Source organism: Portunus trituberculatus, chromosome 18 (assembly GCF_017591435.1).
Source record: "Portunus trituberculatus isolate SZX2019 chromosome 18, ASM1759143v1, whole genome shotgun sequence".
NCBI lineage: Eukaryota > Metazoa > Arthropoda > Malacostraca > Decapoda > Portunidae > Portunus > Portunus trituberculatus.
This window is the reverse complement of record NC_059272.1, coordinates 14,513,486-14,525,627: the sequence shown is the minus strand read 5'-3', so window position 1 is coordinate 14,525,627 and position 12,142 is coordinate 14,513,486. Positions and strand designations below refer to the sequence as shown.

The window sequence follows — 12,142 nt, the reverse complement described above, 5'->3', positions numbered from 1 at the left end:
TAATGAAAATCAAATTGCCTAATCATACCCAGAACTCAAGGTAAAAAATGCGTCCTAATACTGAATTGCTTAACGTCAAACAGCTAATGGCGAATGACTTTAATCTGTATGGAAAAGTAATCAAGAGAAAAGTGACGGCTCTCAAACTGCGATGCCTTCTTCCAATCTTTCCTGGAATCCTCAATTACTTTCTGCATTCCCTTGTTAAGCTTCGCCAGATACACCATCCGCCTCTTGTTGTCCTGTCCACCTCAATTTCTCTCCTGCACTCTTTTGATTCCTTTGTGAAACCTAACTGTGTTTCATGATAATCACTCAATTTTCACTCTCTCTTTGTAGACTCTTCAGATTTCTTCTCTCAGTCTATATCTGTCCTTCATAATGATCGTGCTTCATAATGCGTTTAAAAATAAGACGCAGTGATTCCTTCGTTAAACCTTCCTGTGTTTCATAATAATCATTCAGTTTTCATTCTCCCTTAGTAGACTTTTCAGATTTCTTCGCTCAGTCTATTTCTATCCTTCGTAGTAATGAATACGTTTAAAAGCAGGACGCAGTGATTTCTTTGTTAAAACTTCCTGTTTCATAATAATCACTCAATTTTCACTCTCCTTTGTAGACTCTTCAGGTCTCTTTGGTCATTCTATTTCTCTCTTTCATGATAATCGTACTTCACAATGCATTTAAGAATATGACATGGTGCTTTTATGAATGATACATCTTGTACAATTCTTTCTTTAGGATTGAAACCGTGAGTTTAAGAAATGTTTGGCGGAGATTAGTATCAAAATCAACAACATGGTGTTCGTTTTCCCTTATCGTGAAATTAATATGGTAAGGATGATATGATCCTCATAATCTCCGGAATATCTGACAAAGAGGTGGAACTATAGATGGTAGAACTGCAAAGAATGCGAGTCACAGAGGAATATGAAAAGAACACAAACGAACACAAACGAACAGGAGATCCGTACCGTACCTTACATAGCGCCAACCTCAACCTGACACCAGAAAAATGCCGTGGTACAGTGGAACCATACGTGCTTTGGGTTCTGAGGGGTCCCAAGACAACAGATTTGAATCCTGGTCACGGTCCGAGTGTAGGAAGGGGTTTTATTCGGGTAACGGTTCCCTAACGAGTATGCTTTCTAACTTAACCTAACCTAACCAGACGTACCCGAAAATACCGCCTTTAGCCTATAAATTCAGAGTGTAGTAAGGGCTTTCACTCGGGGTAACGGTTCCATAACGAGTATGCATTCTGACCTAACTTACCGTAACCTACGCAAAAATACCTTCTTTACCCTATAAAGTCAGAGTATAAGAAGGGCTTTCACTCGGGGTAACGATTCCCTAATGAATATGTGTTCTAACCTAACCTAACCTAACAATTTAATCTACCCAATAATTATTCCTTTAGCTCATGAATTCAGAGTGTAGGAAGGGCTTTCACTCGGGGTAATGGTTTCATAACGAGTATGCTTTCTGACCTAACAAACCCTAACCTAACTTTAGCCCGTAAATCCCCATGAAAACCCCACATTGTAGAAAAAAAAGCATAAAACAACAAAACGATGGCCTTCCCTCTCACCGTTTTCTCTGTACTTCATGATGAGCTCGTTGAACATCTCGAGGTACTTGGACTTCCTGGCAAAGGCGACGCCATAGCCAGTGAGGGCGTACCAGGAACCCACGGTGAGGAGGCGGCACTCGTCATCCTGCCCCACCAGGTACTCCATGACCGTGGCGTCGTACAGGAAGGCGTCCAGGTTCCTGCGGGGGAGAGAGGTGGAGAGGAGCGTTATGTGCAGCTGTGGAAGGAGAGCATAGAAGTTGCAAGACATTTATCCTCGTCTTTTGGCTAACTCTTTCTGATCTGTAAGGGGAATGGCGACTGAATGGATTTTTTTTTTTATATCTTTTGTTGCCCTTGGCCAGTCTTTCCCTCTTACATAATAAATAGGAAGGAGGATAGAGAGAGAGAGAGAGGGAAGGAAGAGGAAGAATAGAATATGATGAGAAGAGAAGGATAGAGGAAGAAGTAAGATGAAAGAGCAGTGGAGGAGGAGAACGGATAGGACGGTATAGAGGAGAACGAATAATAAATAGAGAGAGAGAGAGAGAGAGAGAGAGAGAGAGAGAGAGAGAGAGAGAGAGAGAAAGAGAGAGTAAGAGAATGAAGAGGAGATAAAGAACAGAAAAGTGACAGAGGAGAAATATTACTCATAGGAAAGATATTGCAGTACATAAGTAAGACGACAACAAAGTAAAAGTTACACGCTAAATACAGGAACTCGTGGAAGGAGGGAGGGGGGTGGAAATTGAGGAAATAGAAAATAACTGTTTAAGAATGTGGAAGAAAAAAACAACAAAGAAATGAGAAGCAAAAACATTAGCATGGAGGGAGGCAGGGGAGTTGAAGGGCGTCTGGTGTATGAGGAAGGGGCGCTCAGCAGTGGGGAGGTGAAGCATTAGGGAGGGAGAGAGGGACACCAGCACAAGAATAATGGAAAAAATAAGCGGATTACACAAGGAGAAAAGAAATGAACTGTATTTAGGGGGACGTGGTGGACTGATAGCTGGTGGAGAGAGAGAGAGAGAGAGAGAGAGAGAGAGAGAGAGAGAGAGAGAGAGAGAGAGAGAGGTTCGTCGTAGTGTGTGTGTGTGTGTGTGTGTGTGTGTGTGAGCAGCTGAGGGTCAAGTGTCATGGGAAATTCTTGTGTTTTCTCTCACAGTTAAAAATGTAATGAATAATATGCATTGTGAATATAATGAGGTGTTATTGCTTTACGAGAGAGAGAGAGAGAGAGAGAGAGAGAGAGAGAGAGAGAGAGAGAGAGAGAGAGAGTATACAAGACAACCATATGTACAGTACCACCACCACCACCACCACCACCACCACCACCACCACACTCTCATAGTCTCCACCCTCAAGTTTCCCGATTGTGTGGAGAATTACTAAAGAAAAAAAGAGTTGAGAGGAAAATGTGGCTTTTTTTTTATGCCTCCTTAGTATTGTTTACGTTTTTGTGACGAGGGCGGTGGCGGGAACTGCGATGGTAGTGGTGGTGGTGGTGGTAATGGTGGTGGTGGTGATGTTAGTGGTGGTGGTAGGAATCAAGAAGTGATGGTAAAGTTGCTAGTAGTGGTGGTGGTGGGGGGTGGTGGTGGTGAAGTGACGAAGTAGAGGTGGAAATGGTGGTTGGTGGTGGTTGAAGTGGTGGTGGTGGTGGTGGTGCTGGTGGCTGTGGTGTTCTATATCATCACTCACCTTGAACGGGGAATACACAGGTTAAAAATAGGTATGCCGGAAGTGAGTCATTGTATTTCATAAAGGTACTGACTGGCTTTTTGTTACCCTCCATTTTATGTTTTGTTGTATTTTTCAAGGTGAGTCAATACTGTTTTCTCTTTACATACGTCAAAGCAGGTAATTAATTAGATAGATGGATTGATAGACAGGGAGATCAAATTGATCGATAGCTAGGCGGATTTTTCATACGAACGCAAGACAGACAGTGGTAAAAGTAAAACTGAACAAAAGACAGTATCACCACTAAAAGCGAAAAATACCACGCCTACTAAACCAGCCACCAATTGAACTCGTAAAGCGGTGTTGCTAATTTCGGTATTTCGCTCACAAAATGCCTTGAAATTTCTCTCCTTAAAATCTTCAGTACCAGGACACGTTTTCATATTTATTCTGCTTACTATTTGACGATTTTATACAGCTTATGTGGAAATTAGAATAGTGAAGACTTGACATTAATAATCTGACCTCCTTAGACCTTTCTTAATGTCGATATAATCATCTAATCACATCAAAAAAAAAAAATGCGTTCCATTACTGAAGAGGTTAAAAAATGCAAGTCACAGGAAGTATTGGAAAAAGAAAGAGGAAGATGCTTGTTCTAACAGTTTACTAGTGAAAGTGATAAGACAGTCTGTGCTACTGGTTAGGCATTACGTTGTAGAGCCGCGGGAGGGGAAAGGGAAGGAGTTTGGAAGTTTAGAAGAACAGTGACCACGCAAATAGTTTTCGAAAATAGCCAGTGATGGAACGTTGCCAAGCTTTGCGAGATGGTCTGTATTCTGAAACGCTTTGTTCTCTCACCATCACTGCTTTCCAAGGGCCCTGGTTGAAGAAGTGTTTTTATTAGTGTCATCATGATTCTAGTGATAGATTGGCAAGATTTCTAGTTTAAGAAAAGGAGAAACTATCTTGAAAACCCGGCTAGTTGTCTCTGTGGTCTTGGAAAATTGTCGTGGTGAGAGTGGAAGGCGTTTCTAAATATGGGCACTAAGAAACTGACAGAAAGGGATTTGATGAGGCAAGGAAGTGTTCGACTCCACCCAGTTTGAAGAAAAGAGACAAGAAACACATAAGACACAAGAAAAATAAGAATATAAGACAGGATAAAAGGAAACAGGAAGCTTATGTATACATGTGCTACTCTGGTCTCTTATCTAATGTAGCATGTATCCATCTAGACAAGAAACACACAAAATACAAGAAAAAATGAGAATATAAGACAGGATACAAGGAGACAGGAAGCTTTCGTACATGTGCCACTCCGCTTCCCTTACCTATAGACAAGAAACACGTAAGACACAAGAAAATAACAATATAGGAGTGGATACAAGGAGACGGGAAGCTTACGTACATGTGCCACTCCTTCCTTTACCTGTAGTATGGCCTGTGTGTCCCTCTATCATCTCCATCTATAAATTTACTCAATCTTCTTTCAGACCTCCCTATTGATTCAGCACCGACAACCTGATTACTGAGTCTATTCCAGTCATCTATCACTCTATTTGTGAACCAATTTGCTTCTCTCTCTTTTGTGAAATTGTGTGTGTGTGTGTGTGTGTGTGTGTGTGTGTGTGTGTGTGTGTGTGTGTGTGTGTGTGTGTGTGTGTGTGTGTGTGTGTGTGAGGGGAAGGCAAAAAATAGGTAGAAAAAACAGGAATATTGAAGGAAAGTGGGAGTGTAATGTTCTCTCTCTCTCTCTCTCTCTCTCTCTCTCTCTCTCTCTCTCTCTCTCTCTCTCTCTCTCTCTCTCTCTCTCTCTCCTCGCCTCAGCAACACAACGCAATGCTGCTGCTCTTCTTTTTTCGTTTCGTCACCGTCACCAAACGTTTTTCCTCACAACGTTTTTGGCTTCCTCTCGTGAAATAGTGACAATGAATTGACTCTTCCCGACTAATGGACACTTCAGCTAATGACCTTTCCTTTGGCTCAATCTCCAGCATATATATTACTCTCGCTTTCCCCTTCTTTTTTTTTTCCCCCTCCTGCTTTCAATACAACTACTGCATCAGCTCTCAATGCATTCTGGATATCACTAGTAAATTTTTATATATTTTTCCATCATAAAGCGGTAACGAAACTACAAAACGTCACTACAGTCTGCACACTACAATTTGCCATTTACTCTGTACTCCGACTACCAACAGGCGGGAACATAAAGTTAGGCAATTAGTCGTACTACTCAATCGCTCGACAAATATCAGCCAGTACTCGCCACAGCCCGCCCTCCTTCTCCTCCCGCCTCTATTTATTTCTGTTTACTCGCTGTCTCCCGGTGCTCTCTGGCTGGCTGGCTGGCTGGCGTGCTGGCTGGCTGGTTGGCGTGGCAGTCGTGGTTGTCTTTGGCGGGCCCGAGGGAAGCTTGTCTGGTGCCTAATTTACCACAAGACACACCAATAACACCTTCCCTTCACCTTCCTTCACCTTTCTCTCTCTCTCTCTCTCTCTCTCTCTCTCTCTCTCTCTCTCTCTCTCTCTCTCTCTGTGTCACTCTTTCATTGCCTTCTTTGCTAGTCACTATTTTTTTTCGTTTTCTTCCTTTCTTCCTATTTTCTTTTCCCTCTTTTGTGGTTTATATAAGAGTTCTTCCATTTCTTTGCTAACTATTGCGTCTGTTCTTCCTTTTCTTTCTTCTCCAGTTCATTTATATATCTGTCATTCCTCTCCTTCCTTCCATTGTTAAGTCTAGAGAGAGAGAGAGAGAGAGAGAGAGAGAGAGAGAGAGAGAGGGAGAGGGAGAGGTGTACGTCAATATTGTTTCCTTGACGGCGAACGGTGATGACTACCTCCCTTATTGCAGAGAGAGAGAGAGAGAGAGAGAGAGAGAGAGAGAGAGAGAGAGAGAGAGAGAGAGAGAGAGAGAGAGAGAGAGAGAGAGAGAGAGAGAGAGAGAAGCGTAACCTCGGCATGATATAAAGCAGGTGATAAGATTCTCAGGTGTTTCTATTTACCTATGAGAACAACCTTGCTCTCTCTCTCTCTCTCTCTCTCTCTCTCTCTCTCTCTCTCTCTCTCTCTCTCTCTCTCTCTCTCTCTCCCATGAGGTCACTTGAGCAGAAGCAAACTCTTGGATAGAAAGGTAAAGCAGAGTCCAGTTTTCAAAAAGTCATTGGTTTTTGGACTCCAGTAACCCAGCGACTGGAAAGCCTCGTCTCTCTCGCGGTCAAGGGCTGTCATCTTTTTTGTATCCTTCGCCTTCCTTATTTTTTCTCTTGTGTTTTTGGTTTCTCAGTCCATTCTCGTATTTTTTCAAGTCTTTCCCGTCTCTTCTTTTTTTTTTTTATATATATATATATCCTTTGCCTTCCTTATTTTTTTCTCTTGTTTTTCAGTTTCCAGTCCATTCTCGTATTCTTTCAAGTCTTTTCCCTGTCTTCTTCTTCTTCCTCCGCCTCCTCTTCTTCTCCCTTCTCTTGTTTTCTCAATTGTTTTCCTTTTTTCTTCTTTTTTTTTTTTAGCGTCTCTTCTCTTCATCTTCTTATCTTTATCAGCTTTTTTCCTCCAATATTCTCTTCAAGGCTAACTTTGATCTTGTTCATGTAAATATGTTTTTCCTCTTTCCGTCACTTTTTTCCTTCATTCTCGCTTCATTTTCCTTTCCTTGGTAGTATTCATTATGTGTGCTTGATTATTTGTTTTGTATGTGTCAGGCTGCTTATCTCAGTTTCTTTACCGATCTGAGGAGGAGGAGGAGGAGGAGGAGGAGGAGGAGGAGGAAGAGGAGGAGGAGGAGGAGGAGACTTTTATGAGATGAAAGCGAGAGTATAATGGATGAGTCTTTATATATCATTCATTTTATCTATTTATCTATCTGTTTATCTGTCTGTCGATTCATCTACTTATCTATTTCTGAGTGGCGCTAAAAAAAAATAAAAATAAAATGCGGGGTTAAATCTAAAGGTAGGCGCGGAAAATAGTGAGATACTTAGTGGAAATCATTCTTGTTGTGATGCTTTTTGTCCCTTCTGGCGCTAAAGGTTGAAATGCGTGGTTGAATCTGATGGTAAGCGTGAAAAATAGTGAGATAGTTAGTGGCTCTTCTTTCCTTTCGAGTGAAGAAAATGAAAGAACTCTGCCTCTGCTCTCCGTCCGCTGGTTTTCATGGAGGAGATAAATGAAGAAGAGGAGGAAAAGTTCTTTGTTCTTTCAATTGAGAAGCGACACAATAGATTTTCCGTGTGTGAATGTCTGAAGAGAGAGAGAGAGAGAGAGAGAGAGAGAGAGAGAGAGAGAGAGAGAGAGAGAGAGTGAGAGTGAGTAAAAATGTCTTAATTGAGGTAAGAGCAGGTGTGGTTCATTCTTGTGTGTGTGGCGCGGGTCAGAAATGTCAATTCTATCATGCATATCACCACCACCACCACCACCACCACCACCACACCGCTACGTTCCCACCACACTCTCATTACCACATCCACCTGCACAGCCACACCCTCGCCACCACCACAATTACACCACCACACCCCAACACCATCTCAGCCCCACACCACACCACACTTCCAGCACCTCATTCCTCACTATCTAAGCACCAGATTCACACCACACTACACCACCACCACCACACCACCACAACCACTACACCACTACACCATCGCCTCAACATACACATTCACAATCTTTTGTTCAGCTTCACTCAGCCTTCGTTTGGGTTCGACCTGCCTCAAGTCATCCCCTCGCTCCTCCCCTTGATTATCGTCTCTCTCTCTCTCTCTCTCTCTCTCTCTCTCTCTCTCTCTCTCTCTCTCTGATCCTCCCTCAACTCGCTCTCATCGCCACGACTCCAACACGTTTGATGATCCTGTGGTTACGTAACAAGGCGTAACGAAGTAGGTCAGCATGAATAGCGTTACGGAATGGCTTCATCAGTGTGTTTTTTCACGTTTCTTTTTAATTTTCCTCGTCACTCGCCTTGCCTCGCCTCGCTGCGCCTCACTTCGTCTCACCTCCTCAGCTTTTCCTATCCTTGACACAGACCTCCCTCCCTCCTTCCCTCCTTGACATTCAACCTTCCCTTTCTTCTTGTCACTTGTCTTTTTCTCAATTCAAATCTTTTTACCACCCTTCCGCTGCACTCTCATCCTCCGCTAACTCCCACTTTTCTTTTTTTTTTTTCCTTCCGGAGTCCTCGCCACACGCCTCCTTACCGCCACTTATTCGGTTCTTGTCACTTATCTCGGCTATTCCCATCTTCTCCTTCAGCTTTCACTCCTCCATGCTTTGCCTTCCCTGTGTTTTCTGACATGCACACACTGACACTGATACTCTTTCCTTATCTAAACTTCCTGCTCTCCTTCGTTCTTCTAATCTTTGCTGCTGTTCATCCTTTTTTCTATCTGATTCCTCTCCACTTGATACTGACACGTCTTTGTAATAAGGGCTAGTGTCGAGTCAGTTGGGAGTTTTCACCTCTTCAGTACCACGACACTTTTTTATATTCATTCATACTATTTGGTGATTTTATATAGTTTCATAAGCTTAGGTGGGGATTAAAATAGTGAAGACTCTGGCCATTAATCTTCTGACCTCCATAGACACTCCATAGATAAATAAAATCGGCTAATCATACCCAAAACTCATGGTAAAAATGCGTTCCACTACTGAAGGGGTTAAAAGAACAGTACGTATGAAAGGGAAAGGTATATCTTATACGAGGATTTCTGTGAGTAAGCTTGACATTTTCCTGGAGCACTTTCTGTTTTTTTTTCTGATGTTCTTATTTACACCTCGCATCGTTCACTCTCCTAATGCTACTATCACCACTTCTCTAATCCTTATCTATTATTTAACATTCTGACTAAGCTTGATGTTTTCCTGTAGCACTTTCTGTGTTTTTTTTTTCTAATGTTCTTATTTACACCTTGCATCGTTTACTCTCCCAATCATTGCTAGCACTCCTTTCCCTAATCCTCATCCATTACTTGACATTCTGAGTAAGCTTCATGTTTTCTTGTAGCACCCTCTGTTTTTGCATCGTTCACTCTCCCAATCATTGCTACCACTCCTTTCCCTATACTCATCCATTACTTAACATTCAGGGTGTAATCCATCTCTGCTACTTACCCCTTCTTGACGGCCCGCACTCCCTCCACCGGGCTGGTTTGGTTGAACTGGCGCATGTAGGCGTGCATCACAGGGAAAGATTTCTTCATGAGCACGTCTGTGTTGCCGTGCAGGGTAGTGGCGAACTTAAAGGGAGGCTTCATGGAGGTTGGGTTCTGCAGCTGTTGGGGGGAGAGGAAGAAAAGATTTTTTTTATGTAAGAGGGGAAAACTGGCCAAGGGCAATATAAAACGAAAAAAAAAAGGGCCCACTTACTTGCCAGTTCCATTGCATGTCTGAGAGTTAGCCAAAAAGAAATGGATAAATGTCTTGAAAACCTCCCCCTTGAATTAAGTCAAGTCACAGGAGATACAGAAGCAGGCAGGGAGTTCTAGAGTTTGCCAGAGAGAGGTATGAGTGATTGAGAATACTGGTTAACGCTTGCATTAGAAAGTTGGACAGAGTAAGGATGGGAGGAAGAAGAAAGAAAGAAAGAAAGCCATGTGTGATAAAGATGATCATACACAGAATAAGAGAAAGATTAACGTAGATTGGTAAGCAAGGCAACACTAGAATGATTTTAATTACATACAGAAGTAGAGAAATCTATGAAAATTGGGAGTTCTGTAGCTGTAGGAGGAAATGTTGAAGGATAAGAACGGTCACCTACCCTTCCCCTATCCAACCTCTCTCTCTCTCTCTCTCTCTCTCTCTCTCTCTCTCTCTCTCTCTCTCTCTCTCTCTCTCTGGTAATGAAGACTAAACGAAGCCTCTAATTTTTCAGTGAGAAGGGGAAGAGGGAAGAGGGGAAGAGCATGCATCAATTTGGCCTTCATGATGCCGACATACCCTCAACTTTCCCCTTCTCCATCCCCTCTTCCATTCCCTTCTCTTTCCCTCCTCTTTCCTTCCTCTTTCCTCTCCTCTTCTTTTTTTCCCCCTCCTCCATCTCCTCTTCCTGCATCCTTTCTTTCTTCCATTCCCTCCTCTTTCCTTCCCTCCGTTTTCCTTCCCCATTCTCTTTCCTCCCCCTCCTCCATCCCCTCTTCCTCCATACCTTCTTTCTTCCATTCCCTCCACTTTCCTTCCCTCCTCTTTCCCTCCCCCTTCTCCTTCCTCCCCCTCCTCCTTCTCTTCCTCGGCCAAACCGTGTCATTTTTCTCCAACACTGAAAATTAGTTTTACTTCTCTTAATTGACTCAAATTGAAACTGCATAGAAAACGACGATGAGGTTGTTTCTCATTTTCTTCCTTCTCTTTATTGAGGGTAAACTACGTGATTCCAACCTTAGCTCAAGATATGTGAGAGAGAGAGAGAGAGAGAGAGAGAGAGAGAGAGAGAGAGAGAGAGAGAGTTGTAGTATATGAAAGTATATATTCTCGTAGGACTTTTCATGAGAGATGGAAGGAAGAAAATTATGTTGGAGGAGGAGGAGGAGGAAGAGGAGGAGGAGGAGGAGGAGGAGGAGGAGGAGGAGGAGGAGGAGGAGGAGGAGGAGGAGGAGAAGGAGGAAGAAGAAGAAGAAGAAGAAGAAGAAGAAGAAGAAGAAGAAGAGAAGAAGGAAGAGGAATAAAATGTTATGAGAAGGAGGTAAGAGCATAAAGCGGATGAATGAAGAAGGAGAAGCAGACAGAGAGAGAGAGAGAGAGAGAGAGAGAGAGAGAGAGAGAGAGAGAGAGAGAGAGAGAGAGAGAGAGAAGGAGAAGGAGAGGGAAAACAACTAGCAACCAGCAACCAGCAAGCAGCAATAAAGGGTCATGGATCAGGGTTGGCCAATACTCACCCTCTTGTCCTCAATACCAGACAGGTCATAAAACTCCTCGCGGGTGATCATGAAGGCAGCGAGGTTGGCGGTGTAGATAGCCAGGAAGATCAGAGCAAACATCGCCCACACGTTACCCATGAACCTGCGAGAGGGGCAAATGAGCAGAGATGATCAGGATTAAGTTAGGTTAGGTTAGGTTGGCTTTGCTCTCTCATCACGATTGTTTTCTAAGGTCGCAGGAATGATAAGGTTTTCTAGGGTGTTTCTGCAGTTAATAATGTAGAAATCTTGTCATTCAGCATCTCAAAAACCATAAAAAATACCACCTTAACCCCTTCAATACTGGAACACATTTTTGCCTTGAGATTTATGTATGATTAGACGATTTTATTAATATTAGGAATGGTCTATGGAGGTCAGAAGAGTAATGGCCAGAGTCTTCACTATTTTAATCTCCACATACGTTTCTGGATTTGTATGAAGTCCACAAATAGTAACCAGAATGACTATGGAAACGCGTCCTGGTACTGAAGGGGGTTAATAATGTAGAAATCTTGTCACTCTGCCTCTAGAATCCTACAAATACACATTAAAATATGAGCTAAAGCTTTAATCCCTTCAGCACCAGGACTCGTTTTCATATTCACTCTGCTTACTGCTATTTGGGGATTTTAAACAGCTTCAGAAACTTATGTGGGGTTAAAATAGTGAAGACTCCGGGTATTAATCTTCTGACGTCCATGGATAGTTCATAATGTCAATAAAAATCTCTAATCGTATCAAAAACTCATGGTAAAAAGCGTTCCAGTACTGAAGGAGTCAATTTTTCCTTTTTATCCATCAGTTAAAAGCTCTCAAGAAATGAAAAAAAGGATGGAAAAGAATCAAAATGGTGTTTCCCTCAAGAATCGAAGGTAGATCTGATAGAAAGAGTAGTTTATTTTCTAAGATGTCTTGATTTTCTCTCTTTTCAGCATTTTAAGTTCTATGGAAGGGTGAAAAGGAAGGGAATGTAAGGGAGGAGAAAAGT

General features: G+C 42.5%; 1 protein-coding gene across 10 annotated transcripts in view; it reads right to left on the bottom strand.

Moving 5' to 3' along the window:
- LOC123505526 (glutamate receptor ionotropic, NMDA 2B-like) overlaps nt 1-12,142 on the bottom strand; it is a 218,751-nt gene that overhangs the window by 21,800 nt on the left and 184,809 nt on the right. For all 10 annotated transcript variants that reach the window (XR_006675181.1, XR_006675183.1, XR_006675182.1 and 7 more), the window contains 3 exons: nt 11,131-11,254; nt 9,368-9,528; nt 1,592-1,773 (listed from right to left, as the gene is read on the bottom strand). Coding sequence is in view for 7 of the 10 variants with exons in the window: in XM_045256920.1 (XP_045112855.1) it covers nt 1,592-1,773; nt 9,368-9,528; nt 11,131-11,254 (467 nt within the window). In the remaining 3 variants the exon portion in view is untranslated. The remainder of the gene's footprint in view (nt 1-1,591; nt 1,774-9,367; nt 9,529-11,130; nt 11,255-12,142) is intronic.